Raw genomic sequence first — 20,091 nt, forward strand, 5'->3', positions numbered from 1 at the left:
ATTCTTTATTTCATTTTCTGTAGGAGAGTGAGGTTGTGGGCGTGCTGGACCCCTCCTGCACCCTGGTGTTCCTTGACCTCGGGTGGGCGCGGTCAACAAGAGGGCGGGTCACCATCCGGCTGACCCCGGACACTCCGCTGGCCAGACAGTTTGTGTTGTTGTGTACGGGCCAGTGGGGCCACACCTACCGCAACACTAAACTGTTGCGGGTGTGTTACAAGGGTAAGCCGGGGGAGTGGGTGAAGGGCGGAGACTACGAGAGTAATGATGGTGAGGGAGGAGCCCCAATGCTACCCGACCTCCAGGGGCAGTACCGGAGGTCAGGTCAGGCAGGAGCTGTGCGGGCCTTGGGTGGGCCTAGGGGTCCCAGGTGTGCCCAGTTCGTCATCACCACCAGGGACCTCCAGGGTGGTGGCCAGTGGTCACGTGTCTTCGGTGATGTGGTGAGCGGCTTGGATGTGGTGAGGGCGGCAGTCAACCACAGTGACATTACGGAGGTGACTGTGGTGGACTGTGGTGTTGTGCTGCCACTCTAGTTCACTGTACCACCACCATCACTACTGTGGTGTAGTGCTGCCACTCTAGTTTACTGTACCATCACCATCACTACTGTGGTGTTGTGCTGCCACTCTAGTTCACTGTACCACCACCATCACTACTGTGGTGTTGTGCTGCCACTCTAGTTTACTGTACCATCACCATCACTACTGTGGTGTTGTGCTGCCACTCTAGTTCACTGTACCATCACCATCACTACTGTGGTGTTGTGCTGCCACTCTAGTTTACTGTACCATCACTATCACTACTGTGGTGTTGTGCTGCCACTCTAGTTCACTGTACCACCACCATCACTACTGTGGTGTTGTGCTGCCACTCTAGTTCACTGTACCATCACCATCACTACCGTGGTGTCGTGCTGCCACTCTAGTTTACTGTACCACCACTATCACTACTGTGGTGTTGTGCTGCCACTCTAGTTCACTGTACCATCACTACTGTGGTGTTGTGCTGCCATTCTAGTTCACTGTACCACCACCATCACTACTGTGGTGTTGTGCTGCCATTCTAGTTCACTGTACCATCACTACTGTGGTGGTGTGCTGCCATTCTAGTTCACTGTACCACCACCATCACTACTGTGGTGTTGTGCTGCCACTCTAGTTCACTGTACCACCACCATCACTACTGTGGTGTTGTGCTGCCATTCTAGTTCACTGTACCACCACCATCACTACTCTGGTGTTGTGCTGCCACTCTAGTTCACTGTACCACCACCACCATCATTACTGTGGTGTTGTGCTGCCACTCTAGTTCACTGTACCACCACCACCATCATTACTGTGGTGTTGTGCTGCCACTCTAGTTCACTGTACCATCACCATCACTACTGTGGTGTGCTGCCACTCTAGTTCACTGTACCATCACCATCACTACTGTGGTGTTGTGCTGCCACTCTAGTTCACTGTACCATCACCATCACTACCGTGGTGTTGTGCTGCCACTCTAGTTCACTGTACCACCACTATCACTACTGTGGTGTTGTGCTGCCACTCTAGTTCACTGTACCACCACCATCACTACTGTGGTGTTGTGCTGCCACTCTAGTTCACTGTACCACCACCATCACTACTGTGGTGTTGTGCTGCCACTCTAGTTCACTGTACCACCACCATCACTACTGTGGTGTTGTGCTGCCACTCTAGTTCACTGTACCACCACCACCACCATTACTGTGGTGTTGTGCTGCCACTCTAGTTCACTGTACCACCACCATCACTACTGTGGTGTTGTGCTGCCACTCTAGTTCACTGTACCACCACCATCACCATCACTTCTGCATCATTATGGACTGCATGTTTTGATGACAATGTAACTTAAGGACAGACCTTTATCACTATATCATCATAACTTCACTATCTTTGGTATTTAACACTTTGGTATTTATACTTTGGTATCATATACTTGACAATGACAGCTGTATCACCATCAATGCTATATCTTCTCAGTACTGTAACCTATCATTGCTGTATCACTATAGCTTCACTATCACCTCTATATATCACCATCACCTTAGTGCCCACACTTGGGGTCATATACTGACCATATTAAGTAACAAATTGTTGGTGTCACCATATGACAGCTGTTGTCACTGTTATGTCACCAACAGCTCACTATCACATAACACTGTCACTGCTACACCAACATCATTTCTCTTTCTCCGCATTATCACCTCACACTGATAGATTTCCTCCTTACATTCACTGTTATATCACTATCATTGCTACAGTACCACTACCGCACCATCACTACTATATCACCATCACTGTCATATCACCTCACTACCACTACTATACTACCATCACTTCACTATCACTGCTATTTCACTATCACTCGGGTGTGTTGTGATATTACCATACTGGAGCATGGTGTGTTGTGATATTACCATACTGGTCCATGGTGTGTTGTGATATTACCATACTGGACCATGGTGTGTTGTGATATTACCATACTGGAGCATGGTGTGTTGTGATATTACCATACTGGACCATGGTGTGTTGTGATATTACCATACTGGTCCATGGTGTGTTGTGATATTACCATACTGGACCATGGTGTGTTGTGATATTACCATACTGGACCATGGTGTGTTATGATATTACCATACTGGTCCATGGTGTGTTGTGATATTACCATACTGGACCATGGTGTGTTGTGATATTACCATACTGGACCATGGTGTGTTGTGATATTACCATACTGGACCATGGTGTGTTGTGATATTACCATACTGGACCATGGTGTGTTGTGATATTACCATACTGGACCATGGTGTGTTGTGATATTACCATACTGGACCATGGTGTGTTGTGATATTACCATACTGGTCCATGGTGTGTTGTGATATTACCATACTGGACCATGGTGTGTTGTGATATTACCATACTGGTCCATGGTGTGTTGTAATATTACCATACTGGACCATGGTGTGTTGTGATATTACCATACTGGACCATGGTGTGTTGTAATATTACCATACTGGACCATGGTGTGTTGTGATATTACCATACTGGACCATGGTGTGTTGTGATATTACCATACTGGACCATGGTGTGTTGTGATATTACCATATGGGTGTGAGGTGGTGTTATGCCCACACATACACCAATATGATCATACTGTAGCTGGTGTATGATGTGCTCAAACTGTATAGTGATGTCTTGGCTGATTAGCCTAGTATCACGAATATTAATTTATGTAGTTATTCTTTTTTCAACAACACACTAGTATTAAATGTGTATTGCCAATGTATTCCACATATATATCTATGTATATTATATATCTGTACCATAAGTCCTTGCCATGTATTTGTGGATATATATTAGAAGTCTAGTGAATAGCAGTAGCCTAATGTCATCTAGCTTGAAAAACATCCGTATATGCTTATATTATGGAATGCTACATAATGCTGTATAGGAAATATTATGTGAGCTATGATGGAGAATGTATAAATTTAGGTCTCGGATGTATTACTGTCATGTATACTGTGTAATTTCCCTTTCATTATTGTTCATTGCATTGTTCTCTAACACTAAATTAGATTTTGGCATTGTGAGATGTATACCACATAGACATGCTTTTGATACAGATGTATATATTTACACTTTATATTGTATTCATGTATACTTATGTATAATGGCTGGCGGGCAGACGTCTTGAAATCCTCCCTTAACCCCTCCTCCCCTCTCCCGCCAGTGTTACCATGTCTTGCCAATATGAATTCTTTGTTCAAATATTTTTATATCATGATATAATCTTTAATGTACTGAATTATTGATATGTATTATTATGTAAGGTTGTGTATTATAGTCTTTATTTTGTTGATATATGAATTAGAAGTTCTTGATCGAGATATGTCTGTATATGAGCTTGAGATATTTGAAAGAGAGGAGTCAGCTGACTCATAGAGGTGGATACAGTGTCGCTCCCGGCCAGCATGGCTCTGGGCGGTCACTCTTTGATTTTCTCAGTCGAGCGGATGTGTTGCCGCTACGGTCCGGGTTTTGTGACCTTATTTGTGTCATTTGACTGCTAGGATATTTGTCATGTTGCAGTAATGTATACCATGGATCAATTCTACCATTGTGTATCCTTTATACCAGGTGATAGGTGCTGTTATATATCTTAGTGAGGTGGGTAGCTGAGGATCTTAAGTGATGCCATTGTGCTGTATATGATATTGATTTCTCATACCTCATTTGTTAATGGTTGTGACACCACCACCACCACCCTGTATTGGTTTTAGCAGCATAATAGGCGCCAGTGTCCCACTGCGCCACGATAGAGCCTGGCGTCAGCTAGTGCTGATTGTATGCAGTTTTGAGACCTGTTGATGATCATGCCCAGCTTTGAGAAGCTGGATAAATCACTGAGTGTGATTTTATAGATTGTATTCTTTTTTATGTTATGTTCATTTATGTTAATGCCCAGTAAACTGGTATATTTTTTGTTAGCCTTTCACTCCCCTAGATACTTATTGATATTTGGCAAGTCTATGTTTTCCATTGATCTCCTGACCATTGATCTCCACTGAAACCTGACCAGGATTTTCACACAATTCCTCCATGCACTCTGGTGGATTTTCACACAATCCCCCCTTGCACTCTGGCTGTTATCTAGGAATGTTCTACCTCTGACGCTCCTCTTTTAATACACAGAGTAATGACACTAACATGTGATTACCCCCCATGCACTGTGTCAGAGTGCATGGGGGGGGGGGGATTGTGTGAAAATCCTGGTCTGGCTTCAGTGGAAGCCTCAGGAAACCCTTGTGTGTTCATCAGAACTCCAGATTGCAGTCCTTTTCTATGTCATGGCCTGATTGTCTGGGGCATGAGCATGAAAATACTCACCACATAGGTTCGAATCCTCATCATGGCTCCTAAGGATTTTCTCACTAATTTAATTATTCCCATCCTAATTAGTAACAATATGTATTCGAGAAATAGTGATGGGCTGTAATTACTCTCGGTTCACTTCCACACCTGCAGAGGTAGGAAATAAACTCCTAAGTCAAAAATTAAAACATTTAATACAAATAAATGACGATGGCAAATATTGATATTAACTGAGGCTGGACCCACAACCCCTCAGTGTACTCTTCTTGAACTCTCTTCAACACTCCCGTTACACCATGTTACAAACATGTTGTTAATTATCTTGTATCACACGTGACTGTCTCCGCTGTAACTGAGGTGAACCTTTGGTCAAAACTGTACATACAACTAATGTGCTCATGTGCTCAATATCTTCACCACATAACCTTCACTTCCTGGCCAAAAATAGTTACCAATAAATCAACATATGGTCAAACACTCCACATAATGGACAACAATAACTGGGTACACTAACTTGCACATATATGTCTAATATTGGTAAGTCCCTTGACGATTGTTCATCAATAACATTCCCTGAGGTAATTAAGATCAGTCATTCTCGACACCAAGACAAAAGAATATTACATGCATGGAAAGGTATGAGCAGTTGGTCATAGGAGACACTGCTAACGACCCGTTGTTGAGTGCCTTAAACACTCCACTGGGATGTTGGGGCAATGTTCACACTGATGCATCTGGCAGCGTGGCGCCTCCCTTGCTGGCTGAGACCCAGTAACAGTCTGGGCTTCACACTCTCCTCCAAATATATCAACCCAGCCTCTTGTTTACACACTGCTTTTGTAACTATGTGTACCTGTGTACTGCTGTGTAACTATGTGCACCTGTGTACTGCTGTGTAACTATGTGCACCTGTGTACTGCTGTGTAACTATGTGCACCTGTGTACTGCTGTGTAACTATGTGCACCTGTGTACTGCTGTGTAACTATGTGCACCTGTGTACTGCTGTGTAACTATGTGCACCTGTGTACTGCTGTGTAACTATGTGCACCTGTGTACTGCTGTGTAACTATGTGCACCTGTGTACTGCTGTGTAACTATGTGCACCTGTGTACTGCTGTGTAACTATGTGCACCTGTGTACTGCTGTGTAACTATGTGCACCTGTGTACTGCTGTGTAACTATGTGCACCTGTGTACTGCTGTGTAACTATGTGCACCTGTGTACTGCTGTGTAACTGTGTGCACCTGTGTACTGCTGTGTAACTATGTGCACCTGTGTACTGCTGTGTAACTATGTGCACCTGTGTACTGCTGTGTAACTATGTGCACCTGTGTACTACTCTGTAACTATGTGCACCTGTGTACTGCTGTGTAACTATGTGCACCTGTGTACTGCTGTGTAACTATGTGCACCTGTGTACTGCTGTGTAACTATGTGCACCTGTGTACTGCTGTGTAACTATGTGCACCTGTGTACTGCTGTGTAACTATGTGCACCTGTGTACTGCTGTGTAACTATGTGCACCTGTGTACTGCTGTGTAACTATGTGCACCTGTGTACTGCTGTGTAACTATGTGCACCTGTGTACTGCTGTGTAACTATGTGCACCTGTGTACTGCTGTGTAACTATGTGCACCTGTGTACTGCTGTGTAACTATGTGCACCTGTGTACTGCTGTGGGAGTGGACGGGGGTAGAGGGAAAGACCCGGCTTAAAAAAGGTGAAACGTATAAGAGTCAATATCTTCACTAGTTTATAATCACATCTCCACCATTCTAGTTCTCCTCACACAATGGGACTTTCCACCTGCAGAGTCCATAATGATGTAATTTAAGAAGAAGGTTTTGGTGGTTGACAGTGTCAAAACCCTTACGCAGGTCCACAAATAACCCAACAGGGGAACTCATTTTTATCAAGAGCTGCATGTATCAAGTTAATGATACTAATAAGTGCATCGTTAGTGCTTTTTTATTGGGGGGGGGGGGTTTGAAGCCTTATTGGCACGAGAAAAGTACTGTATATTGTGTTTGGCTAGATAAGAGTAAAGCTGCTTGTAGATTAGCTTTTAAAATATTTTTGACAAGTTTGGCAGAACTGATCTGAAGTTGTTGACATCAGTGACATCACCACATTTGTGGACAGGGGTTACTCTCGCTTTTTTAGAATATCTGGAAAGATTTGGAGTTCAAGTGACTTGTTGTAGAGTAATGCAATGGCAGGAGCTAAAGATCTGGAGGCTTTTTTGTAAATTACAGTTGGTATCTCCTCAAGGGCACCAGACTTGGTTTAAAAGGAAAGAATTATCTCATTAACATAAGTGGAATTAGCAGGCATTAGGTACAGAGACTGTGGATAGTTACCTGTAAGATCGTCCTGAACATTAGTCGTGGAAGATGGAATATCATTAGCAAGGGATGACCCAATGGATGAGAAGAACCTATTGAATTCAATAGCACTATCAGAGGCTGAAAGCAGACCATCGTTATTGGACAGGAGTATTGGTTTGTTATATGAAATCCTTTTTTTAACCCAATATTTGTGAAATTGTGCTCCATGTTTTCTTAATGTTGCCCTTTGTGTGGGTAAATTTATCTTCGTAGTATTAAATTTTGGCTCTTCTAGTTATTTTAGATAGCAATGATGAGTAATTCTTTGAAAATTCCCTGGAGACGAGTCCTAACCTATACTTCTTCTCAAAGTCATGTTTTCTATTAACAGATTTAAGTATACCCTTTGTAAGCCAAGGATTTTTTAGCCTTTTAGTTGTGACTTGTTTCGTTAGCATAGGACAGTGGGTGTTATAAAGGCTGAGAGTTTTTTTAAGAAATGATTGCACTGCTAGGTTGATGTCCCCTGTGTTACCTAATTCTGTCTCCCAGTTGACATTAGCAGCAGCAGCAATAAAATTGCCTATAGAAGTTTCATTGTACAGCCTAAAGCTTATCTTCCATGTATCTAGAGGTGGTTTATTAATGTTGGTTAGGAGAAATGTGGGGTAACGGTCTGTAGTGCTATCGATGATTATCCCTGCAGTAAGCGGAGAGGTTATGTTGGTCCAGATGTTGGTATTGGTATTTGTATTGTATTTACTGTACGGGGTTCTGTATACTGTACACTGTTCTGTATACTGTAAACTGTTCTGTATATTGTACGGGGTTCTGTATACTGTACACTGTTCTGTATGCTGTTCTGTATACTGTACGGGGTTCTGTATAATGTACACTGTTCTGTATACTGTACGGGGTTCTGTATACTGTACACTGTTCTGTATACTGTACACTGTTCTGTATACTGTACGGGGTTCTGTATACTGTACACTGTTCTGTATACTGTAAACTGTTCTGTATATTGTACGGGGTTCTGTATACTGTACACTGTTCTGTATACTGTATGCTGTTCTGTATACTGTACGGGGTTCTGTATACTGTACACTGTTCTGTATACTGTACGGGGTTCTGTATACTGTACACTGTTCTGTATACTGTAAACTGTTCTGTATATTGTACGGGGTTCTGTATACTGTACACTGTTCTGTATACTGTATGCTGTTCTGTATACTGTACGGGGTTCTGTATACTGTACACTGTTCTGTATACTGTACGGGGTTCTGTATACTGTACACTGTTCTGTATACTGTACGGGGTTCTGTATACTGTACACTGTTCTGTATACTGTATGCTGTTCTGTATACTGTACGGGGTTCTGTATACTGTACGGGGTTCTGTATACTGTACACTGTTCTGTATACTGTACGCTGTTCTGTATACTGTACGGGGTTCTGTATACTGTACACTGTTCTGTATACTGTATGCTGTTCTGTATACTGTATGGGGTTCTGTATACTGTACGGGGTTCTGTATACTGTACACTGTTCTGTATACTGTACGGGGTTCTGTATACTGTACACTGTTCTGTATACTGTATGCTGTTCTGTATACTGTACGGGGTTCTGTATACTGTACGGGGTTCTGTATACTGTACACTGTTCTGTATACTGTACGGGGTTCTGTATACTGTACGGGGTTCTGTATACTGTACACTGTTCTGTATACTGTACGGGGTTCTGTATACTGTATGCTGTTCTGTATACTGTACGGGGTTCTGTATACTGTACACTGTTCTGTATACTGTACGGGGTTCTGTATACTGTACACTGTTCTGTATACTGTACGGGTTCTGTATACTGTACGGGGTTCTGTATACTGTACACTGTTCTGTATACTGTACGGGGTTCTGTATACTGTATGCTGTTCTGTATACTGTACGGGGTTCTGTATACTGTACACTGTTCTGTATACTGTACGGGGTTCTGTATACTGTACACTGTTCTGTATACTGTACGGGGTTCTGTATACTGTACACTGTTCTGTATACTGTACGCTGTTCTGTATACTGTACAGGGTTCTGTATACTGTACGGGGTTTTGTATACTGTATGCTGTTCTGTATACTGTACACTGTTCTGTATACTGTACACTGTTCTGTATACTGTACACTGTTCTGTATACTGTACGGGGTTTTGTATACTGTACACTGTTCTGTTTAATGTACACTGTGTATACTGTACACTGTTCTGTATACTGTACACTGTTCTGTATACTGTACACTGTTCTGTATACTGTACGGGGTTTTGTATACTGTATGCTGTTCTGTATACTGTACACTGTTCTGTATACTGTTCTGTATACTGTACACTGTACACTGTTCTGTATACTGTACACTGTTCTGTATACTGTACACTGTACACTGTTCTGTATACTGTACACTGTTCTGTATACTGTACGGGGTTTTGTATACTGTACACTGTTCTGTATACTGTACACTGTTCTGTATACTGTACGGGGTTTTGTATACTGTATGCTGTTCTGTATACTGTATGCTGTTCTGTATACTGTACGGGGTTCTGTATACTGTATGGGGCTGTATATATTGTACGCTCCTCTGTATACATACGGTGTTCTGTATACCATACAGGGTTCTGTATACTGTATGGTGTTCTGGGTTCTGTGTGCTATGGGTTTTTCTCCTTCATGTCTTTTTCATGTTCTATGTTTATATAATGTTATGCTCTCCTTTTTGTACATTTTGTGTTTATCTTATAAATAAAAAAAAAATCGTCTATAATACACCCATCGTGAGTGATGGGGGTTAAGGCATTGGCAGGTAGGCTGTTCCAGGGGTCTATAGCCCTTTGGATGGCAAAACGTTTTTTTCTCCTATATTTTGACTTGATTGATTGATAAAGATTAAGCTTTCCTAAAGGTAGCACGGGCATGAATAGCCCGTAGGAGGAGGCTCTTGCGAGGCATTACCAGTACCCATATCTAGGTGATACTAGAATTGTGTGGATGGATGGAGGGGTGTGATGGTAACCTGTTGAGCTTGATTAAGCTGTTGCTTCATGTATATGTTACATGCGACCTTTTAAAGTGGTCTGGATTCACTAAATCCTCAAATTTGTTCAGTATTTTATAAGTTTCTATCGGAGCCACCATGCTGCGTCTGGCTTGCTGTGTGTCCTGGGGCCCTCAACCGTTCCTGGTATGGGAGCCACCATGCCCCGTCTGGCTTGCTGTGTTAGTCCTGGGGCCCTCAACCGTTCCTGGTATGGGGGCCACCATGCCACGTCTGGCTTGCTGTGTTAGTCCTGGGGCCCTCAACCGTTCCTGGTATGGGGGCCACCATGCCCCGTCTGGCTTGCTGTGTTAGTCCTGGGGCCCTCAACTGTTCCTGGTATGGGAGCCACCATGCCCCGTCTAGCTTGCTGTGTTAGTCCTGGGGCCCTCAACCGTTCCTGGTATGGGAGCCACCATGCCCCGTCTGGCTTGCTGTGTTAGTCCTGGGGCCCTCAACCGTTCCTGGTATGGGGGCCACCATGCCCCGTCTGGCTTGCTGTGTTAGTCCTGGGGCCCTCAACTGTTCCTGGTATGGGAGCCACCATGCCCCGTCTGGCTTGCTGTGTTAGTCCTGGGGCCCTCAACCGTTCCTGGTATGGGAGCCACCATGCCCCGTCTGGCTTGCTGTGTTAGTCCTGGGGCCCTCAACTGTTCCTGGTATGGGAGCCACCATGCCCCGTCTGGCTTGCTGTGTTAGTCCTGGGGCCCTCAACCGTTCCTAGTATGGGAGCCCATTTAGTTCTGAGACGCTTGTTGTCGCTCTGTGTTGTACTTTCTCCACAGCAGATATGTTGTGAAGCTGAGGCCTCTATGCTTGATACAGCAGTCCAAATGTGGCCGCTCCAGAGATGTTTACAGTTCAATAACTTCATTTTTCTTGAAAATAAAGTTGACTTTCTTATTAGAGTTCACAATTGTTGTGCAACTTTCAATGACTGGTCCCCATGGCGCAGTGGTGAAACACTAGCCCCCGCACTTCGCGAACAATTTAGTCTGGGTTCGTATCCTGGCCGGGGAGGATTGACTGGGTTCCATTCCTTAAATTTCCCCCTCTCTTCACGCAGCAGTGAAACGATTTGACGGGTCGTATTCCGGAGTTATTAATTAAGATTAATATTAATCTTAGGACTTAGCCGTATTAGGATAAAGGACCTGCCTGAGACGCTATGCGTGCTTGTGGCTTTACAAGAATGTAAAACTGGTGGACCATCCAAGTAATAGGCGTCCATCTGTCTCAGGAGACTATGGAGTTCTGTTCTGGTTGTCGGTCTGAAGTGGTCTCTCCAGGGCACAAAGCCATGGTAGGTTGATACGGGGGAGAAGCTGTCACCCATGCAGCAGGTCCCCCTCTCCACAACACAGAACGTCTCAATTGGAAAGGCAAACGCCAATAAGCGCCAATAAGGTTCCAGCGCCGTCGCAGGAACTGTCAGGACGAGGTTGAAGGCAACAAGGAACTGCTCCAGGGGGCTCCAGCTCCGGAGTTAACCTCGAAGTTGGTAAAAGAAGGCACAGGGACTCCAACCCCAGAGTCTTTTTTGTTGTTGTTACTCTTTTTTGTGGGGGGGAAAGGAGGAAAATTAGGGAAGAAAGAAAAGGAGGTAACTTAGGAAAAATGGGGGAACCATTGACAAGCTGCCGGCTTCCCGTCTCCATCGTGGCCACTAAACACAAGGTTACTTTAGGCATTAGGACACTATTGGAATTATCATCATCAGGAAAATATCATCAAAGCAAATGGGGGACCGTCGACAAGCCGCCGGCCTCCTGTCCTCATCGAGGCAACTATAAGTAGCTCTCAAGTAAACTCAGATAATTATTACACTTCGATATCTAAGTAATTCCGCCTTATTACAAATTTGTTGAGAATTTTTCTCATGCCTCTGTGGCACAATTGGTTAGCGCGTTCTGTTGTTAACCGAAAGGTTGGTGGTTCGAGCCTGTAACGGTTCTATTGTTACGTAAAGTATGGTGACAAATAAACACAGACACTAAGATACTATATATATATTTGGTCGAATATACAGAAGTACACAGGTGATACGTTGGTGTGAGTTGAGCGCACTGAGCGTTGGTACAGTATCTCGCAAGTGTCTGCTCTAGACCACACTTGAAAGTAGACTAGTTAATGTTCGCTACACCGCTGCTTATATTGCTCGGGCATCTCACCGTGTTGCCCGGGCAACGCCTCACCTCATTCATCTCCAAAGGTTGACAGGAATATTAACAATGCATTTGGAGCTAGTATATTATTGGGATAATCTACTCGCTACAGAACTCCCCCTCCCAGGGGATGAAAGGAAAAATACTTGATCAAGGAACTTAGCTGGTCGGCGAATTGTACGCCCTGCTCGCGTTACATAACCATCAAAGTTAACTTCCTCCTCTTCGCTGATGTCATCTAACTGGGGTCGTAGGGTGGGAGGTCGCACAGGATCGTCCGTCGTCGCAGGATCAGGTTGTGGTGCGGCTGGTAACTGGGGTTGTAGGGTGAGAGGTCGTACAGGATCGTCCGTTGTCGTAGGATCAGGTTGTGGTGCGGCTGGTAACTGGGGTCGAAAAGTGAACTGCGTAGTCGGCGGATGTGTCTCTGGAGGGATGTCTGGGGCAGCGTCACAGTGTGCTGGTTTAAGGCGATCGATGGAGATGTTTACCCGCTGTCCTCGGCGTTCAATGGTGAAGAACTTCGGTGTTCGAGAAACCACTTTAAATGGTCCTTCGTAAGGTGACTGTAGAGGGCGTCGAACAGCGTCGACTCTTACAAACACGTGTTCAGTTGTGTGGAGCTCATGAGGCACATATGTAGCACGAGTTGTCGGTTGGCGTGGTGGTGTAGGCCGAATGTTTGTCATGGCCGCCCGTAATTTCTGGACAAAAGTGGGGTCTGGGGGTGTGATAAGTGGCGTTGGGGTTAAGAATTCGCCCGGAAGCCGCAGGCTAGATCCGTATACTAAGTCTGCTGCCGAGAATCCACTGCCCTCCTTCGTGGCCGAACGGATGCCAAGCAAGACTAATGGAAGGTTGTCGATCCAATCATCAGGGCGTGCTTGAGCTCTTAGGGCAGCTTTTAGTTGTCTATGAAAGCGTTCTACCATTCCGTTCGACTCAGGGTGGTATGCTGTGGTTCGGTTATGTGTGGTGCCGAGGAATTCCATAAGTTCCTTCCATAGATATGATTCGAACTGTCGTCCTTGGTCGGTGATGATGACAGAGGGGCTGCCAAAACGGGCGACCCATCCAGAGAGGAAAGCCTGGACCACTGACTCAGCTGAGATGTTGATTAATGGGATTGCTTCCGGCCATCTGGAGAATCGATCGATGCAGGTGAGTAGATAAGAATATCCTCTTGCCGACGGTAATGGTCCAACGATGTCTACATGCACCACCTCGAAACGGTCAGAAGGTAACGGAAACTGTTGAAGAGGGCTCTTTGTGTGACGATGTGTTTTCGCTCGCTGGCACTGGAGACATGAGCGAGTCCATCGTCGAACATCGGCATTGATTCCTGGCCATACAACACGCTCCGTTAGTAGTTTCTGGGAAGCGCGTACTCCTGGGTGTGCTAGGGAGTGAAATACTGAGAACGTTTTCCAGCGAAACTGGGCAGGAATGTAGGGCCTAAGTGCTCCCGTCCGTGAGGTGTCACAGATTATACTTCCGCCACCTTCCATGGGAATCTCGATGAACCGGAGAGCTGTGTCAGATGTTCGTAATCGCTGCAGATCAGGGTCTTCCCGTTGGGCCTTACTGATTACACAATAGTCCACCTGAGCTGGGTTTGTCACGACGTGGTTTACGGTGGGTCGAGACAGTGCATCGGCTATGACATTATTAGTTCCTTTGACATGACGGATATCCGAGGTAAATTGGGAAATAAATCCCAGGTGGTTGGCTACTCGAGGAGAGTGAGCATCACCCTTGGCCGCCAGCGCATAAGTGAGAGGTTTGTGGTCTGTGAGGATGTGGAAGTTCCGCCCCTCGAGAAAGTGCCGGAAATGTTGTATGGCTGAGTAGATGGCGAGCAGTTCCCTATCAAAAGTGCTGTACTTCTCTTCAGTGGGTGACAGGCGCGCTGAAAAGAATGCAATTGGGCGCCATTCTCCTTCAATGAGCTGTTGTAGTACAGCACCAATTGCTGTGTTTGAAGCGTCGGTAGAGAGATTGGTGGGAGCGTCAGACACTGGGTGTGCGAGTAAGGTGAATTCCGCCAGCTTGTTTTTTATGTCGGTGAATGCTGTCTCTGCCTGGGGAGTCCACTCCAACGGAAGACGGGACGTGAGTTTCCGACCATGTAAGAGGTCGTATAAGTGTCGCAAGATGTCCGAACAATGTGGGATGAATCGATGATAAAAATTCACCACACCAAGAAATTCTTGCAACTTCTTTGGAGTAGATGGGCGCGGGAATTCCTTGATTGCCTCGATTTTTTTCTCTAGTGGTTGGACCCCTGCTGCTGACACACGGTGTCCCAAGAAATCCAGCTCTGGAACATGGAAAATACACTTCTCGGAGTTGAGCTGCAAGCCGAAGTTGCGCAGACGGGTGAGAAGGAGTCGGAGGTGTAGCAGATGTTCTGTTGGTGATGTACTGGCCACCAGCAGATCGTCAATGTAGGCGTAGCAAAAAGGAAGGTCCTTAACTACTTGGTCGATGAAGCGTTGGAATGTCTGGGCTGCATTCCGTAGACCAAAAGGCATCCGGACGAATTCAAACAGTCCGAAAGGTGTTGTGATCGCTGTTTTCGGAATGTCTGCCGGTTCCACAGGGATCTGGTGAAATGCCCGCACAAGGTCAATTCTCGAAAAAACGGTTGCGTTGCTCAATCCCTGTGAGAAATCCTGGATGTGTGGTATTGGGTAGCGATCCGGCAGAGTATGGACGTTGAGAGCCCTGTAGTCTCCGCAAGGGCGCCATTCCCCTGGGGCTGTTTTCGGGACCATATGGAGAGGTGAAGCCCATGGACTGTTCGAAGGGCGGATTATTCCCGCCTCCTGTAGCTTATTGAATTCAGCACGTGCTACCGCCAGTCGTTCCGGTGCCAGGCGGCGTGGTCTGGCGAAGGTAGGTGCTCCCGTTGTAGTAATGTGATGCGTAATCGTATGTTGCACCTCTGGTCGAGGGCTGGCGGGTTGGGTCACATCTTTGAATTCATCCAGGAGTGCTTGAAGTTCCGTAGATGCGACTGGGGTGACGATGTTAACTTGTGGTGAGGTACTAGGAGAGGCTCGAAGTACTGCACCTGCGGGATCCACCATAAGTCGATGGTGTTGCAGGAAATCCCATCCAAGAATGGGTTGTTCCACATCCGCTATGAGGAAAGTCCACGTAAAGCGACCCAGAGAGGCGAACTCGAGAACCAGGGCGCGGGTCCCATATGTACGGACGGACGTACCATTGGCGGCTCGTAAGTCCAAACCAGGAGTACGGGTTGGTTTGACCAGTGGGGGAGGCAACACACTAGCTGCTGCACCTGTGTCAACGAGGAAACGGCGTTTGGTTATGACGTCAGATATGTAGAGCAGTGTAGTGTTTGAAATGGCGGGGTCACTGGCCGTTAACAGTCCCCGCCGAAGTAGTTTCCCGACCAGGAACAAGGAGCCCTACAGTTGCGGGCTTGGTGTCCGAACTTCTGGTGGTAAGAACAAAGTTCTCCACGACGTTCTCGCTGTCGCTTAGAGACTGATACTGGATTCGCATGGTACGTCTTCCCTGGGTGGAAAAAACGCCGGTTCTGGAGGACGTCGAGTTGTTGGGTGTCTGTAGTCTGCTGTGTATCACTGAGGTGGGACAGCGTAGCGTTATCAGACGTCGTATGAAGCCGGTCTGCCAGTGTAGCCAGCTGGGCTAATGGGGTGTCGTCAGCCATACTAAATAGGGCCGGTTGAATGTGTTTTGGACAGAGTTGTATCCACAGTGATCTCACAATCTCGCTGGGGGCTGGACCAGTTGCAGTATGCATCACATACTGAATATGCCGCAGAAGCTGGGCTGGTGTTTTGTCTACTAACCTTTTGTCAGTGAGGAGTTGGTCGAACATCGGGTTATTACAATAAAGGCCGCGGTTATTACGGCAGGGTAAGCGGTCGTTACAGTGCATAGCCTCCGAGGGAAGTGTTGGCAGGGTACAGGCATATCGGGCTTTCTCAGTCGAAATTTCGTGAAGGTCGAAAATAGCCTCCATCTGCATGAACCAAAATTCTGGCTCATCTGCGTTGTATGCTGGAAACCTGGTAGATAAATCCATGGCGAAGATCTAGTTTGTGACTAAGTGTTCTTTTTCACTCACTGGGTCACCAATGTAACGGTTCTATTGTTACGTAAAGTATGGTGACAAATAAACACAGACACTGAGTGGAGTGTCAGAAAAATAATCGCCCACTGAGTGGGCGATTATTTAGGCCAACTCTAGGGGTTGACCTCAGACAAGACCGACATAACACACTTGACAGCGATGTCACACTTGGCCCCGTGATCCAGCCCGTCCTCCTCAAGTCTGCCAACGTCAACAAACTCTCGCGCGTAAGTGACCTTATCCTAACACAACAGAGAACGGCACAGTGTCAACGTCGCGACCCATCCTCCTGTTTACACAGTAGTTGTTGTATATGCTCCATAGTACAAACGTTGACGTACTAAGTCATTACATAATAGTACTTACTAATCACTTTATAGTATAGTCTGAATTCTTAATTATAGTCTTAATTATAGACTCTTTATAGTCTGAAGTGAAGTATATAGCACTAATCACTTTATAGTCTGAAAAAATAAAGCTAAAAAAACATATATATTCCAAGGTCTAGTATAGCACACATATGTACAATATTAGGCCTCTTATAGCGTGTATTAGGCCTAGCTAGGATGGTTCAGTTAGTTAAGGTTGTCTTTGCAACATAAATATAAAACCTTTTCCGGTTTGTCTTAATTCAATAGTACAAATTTCTACTTTCTAATAGCGTTGTTCGTCGATATATTAACTTTGGTCCTCACCGTTACTATAAGTACTACCAACACAAGAGGATGGGCTGCAGTTTCACGAGCCGCTACCATTTTCTTGTACGACAATTGTTGGTCTTGGGAAGAGTATTCGTCAAAAGGCGCCGTTCTATTAGGAGGACGGGTTGAACATCTACATACCGAGTTTTGGCGGCATAACACAACAATTTAGAAAATAATATATAATTATAAACAGCCTCCCAGTCTTTCGGAGCTCATCAACAGTTTAATATGTGTAAAGTCGCCAAAGATTGAGATAATATGTTCGTAAGTACTTGCGTAACTGACTGATGAATCTGGGTCCAGACACTAAATACAATTCTTATGCTTGGAATGTTTATATGCAAGAAGAGTTGCTATAGACCTCAACAAAGACGACAGATCAGCCTCCAGGGCTGAGTGGATCCCATACTTATCCTGTAGACCCCATGTATACTTATCCTGTGAGCGTTAGTGCCTCCAATACATGTCCTGTTCATGAGTGGTAGTGAACCCATACCCATCGTGTGCAGCAGTGATCACATACCCATGCTATGATGTATGTCATACGCAGCTGGCTGTGCTATGATGTATGTCATACGCAGCTGGCTGTGCTATGATGTATGTCATACACAGCTGGCTGTGCTATGATGTATGTCATACACAGCTGGCTGTGCTATGATGTATGTCATACGCAGCTGGCTGTGCTATGATGTATGTCATACGCAGCTGGCTGTGCTATGATGTATGTCATACGCAGCTGGCTGTGCTATGATGTATGTCATACGCAGCTGGCTGTGCTATGATGTATGTCATACGCAGCTGGCTGTGCTATGATGTATGTCATACACAGCTGGCTGTGCTATGATGTATGTCATACGCAGCTGGCTGTGCTATGATGTATGTCATACGCAGCTGGCTGTGCACAGTAACCATGATGTGCGCATCCCATGCGCAAGATCAGTACGTACTGGTGCGTTACTGCGCAGAAACACTGATACTTTTATTTATGATGAAAATATTACCAATTATAATATTATAAAAGGTGTATAAAATATATCATCCAAATAATATGAGCAGCAGAGTGGCGCAGTGGAAGCGTGCTGGGCCCATAACCCAGAGGTCCGTAGATCGAAACTACGCTCTGCTACGGAATTGTTTTAATGTATTAATAATGGTTTTTCATTACAAATGTAGGTACATAGCAGTGTCTTGCTACCCCCTTCAATATAAGTAATTACAAATTACAGGTTGAGCTAGCTATATGTTAAAAAATAAAGGTACAATAACGAATGGGGGAGATTTGTACCTGAATTTACCTGTCCCTAGTGTCCCCGACGGATAGTGGAAGCCATCGGCTTATCAAAGATCCCCCCCCCCCATGGTTCATGAGGATTGTTTCTGTTTGGATTTTGAACTAAAGTAATGTCTTGGTATTTAGCGACTTCGTCGGTAAGACAATTCCATGGGATAACCCTTGTTTATAGTTTAGTTCATCTAATATGCACCCCATACCCGTCCTGTGGGCGGTAGTGGGAAGAGTTACAGAGGCACATAATGGGCTCAGGGACTGAACCCCACAATTTATTTACCTGAGCAAGTTAATCTTGCTGAGAGAGTTACAAAATTCAATGCACATCATCACATCAACAATGGGCTCGAGACCGCCCTCAAGTACAGGTTCTAAATTAAGCAACTGACATGTGGAGAGCCCTAGAGCGAGAAACATTTGTACGCTAACCTCTGTGTTACGGAGGCTACGCTCTCTAAAACCTTACAAATATTTCCTCCTGCTTCTTACCGCTCGCTCTCGCCAACGAAAGCCCTAAAATCATTTCCTCCTGCTTCCTCCCGTTCGATCTCGCTCTCTGAAGCCCTAACAACAATATCTTCCGCGCTCTCCAAATCCATAAAAATACTTCCTCCTGTTTCATCCCGCTCTCTGTAGCCTTAAAAACACTTCCTCCTGCTTCCTCCCCCTTTCTGAAGCCCTAAAATCACTTTCTCCTGCTTTTTCCCGCTCGCTCTTGTTCTCTGAAGCCTTAAAAACACCTGCTCCCGCACTCTGAAGCCTTAAAAATACTTCCCACTGCTTCCTCCCACTCTCTGAAGCCCTAAAATCACTTTCTCCTGCTTCCTATAACAAATGTTCCAGAGATGTGTAAATATTTAATTCAAAATGATCTGCTACCAGAAATTTTGGACAAATATCCCCAGTTTGCTAACTGTAGGTAGTACCTAAGTGATTGTAAGCTATCCACCGCTGCCCACTGGTGGGGGGGAGGGCGTTGTGCAGGACAAACATATCAATTAAATAAAATAATAAAATGTTTATTCAGGTAAGGTACATACATTCAAGAAATTTTACATAATTTGATCGATTTATAGATGGAGCTAGTACATACAATGCCTAAAGCCACTATTACGCAAAGCGTTTCGGGCAGGAAATTGTGACACTAGCTCTCCACATGTCAGTTGCTTAATTTAGAAACTGTACTTGTAGTCAATCACGAACCCGTTTATGACGTGACGACTTATACTGAATTTTGTAATTAACTTATCAAGATTGAAACTTGCTTAGCTAAGTGAATTGTGGGGTTCAGTCCCTGAGCCCATTATGTGCCTCTATAACCCCCTTCCACTACCTCCCACAAGATGGGTATGGGGTGCATAATAAGTGAACTAAACTAAACTAAACCTCTCATGTTATCGTGACGTCACACACCCCGTACACACATAAAACAGGATTTTCTCTCTATTTTCGTTATTAAACCTTTTATAATTTATATAATTACTCAAGCAATGTGTTTTGATCATATTATATCGCT

General features: G+C 45.0%; 1 protein-coding gene and 1 non-coding gene across 2 annotated transcripts in view; both read left to right on the top strand.

Annotated features, from left to right (window-relative positions):
* The window catches only part of LOC123751384 (E3 ubiquitin-protein ligase TRIM32-like), a 35,973-nt gene extending 31,468 nt beyond the window's left edge, over nucleotides 1-4,505 (top strand). Inside the window, exon 6 of the mRNA XM_069321298.1 lies at nucleotides 24-4,505. Coding sequence (XP_069177399.1) covers nucleotides 24-536 — 513 coding nt within the window. The 3' untranslated portion in view covers nucleotides 537-4,505. The remainder of the gene's footprint in view (nucleotides 1-23) is intronic.
* A 13,836-nt stretch (nucleotides 4,506-18,341) lies between these two features.
* Nucleotides 18,342-18,413, top strand: TRNAM-CAU (transfer RNA methionine (anticodon CAU)). The gene has a single exon. It is a non-coding gene; the product is annotated as a tRNA-Met (tRNA).
* The last annotated feature ends 1,678 nt before the right edge of the window (nucleotides 18,414-20,091 follow it).

Source organism: Procambarus clarkii, chromosome 9, assembly GCF_040958095.1.
Source record: "Procambarus clarkii isolate CNS0578487 chromosome 9, FALCON_Pclarkii_2.0, whole genome shotgun sequence".
NCBI lineage: Eukaryota > Metazoa > Arthropoda > Malacostraca > Decapoda > Cambaridae > Procambarus > Procambarus clarkii.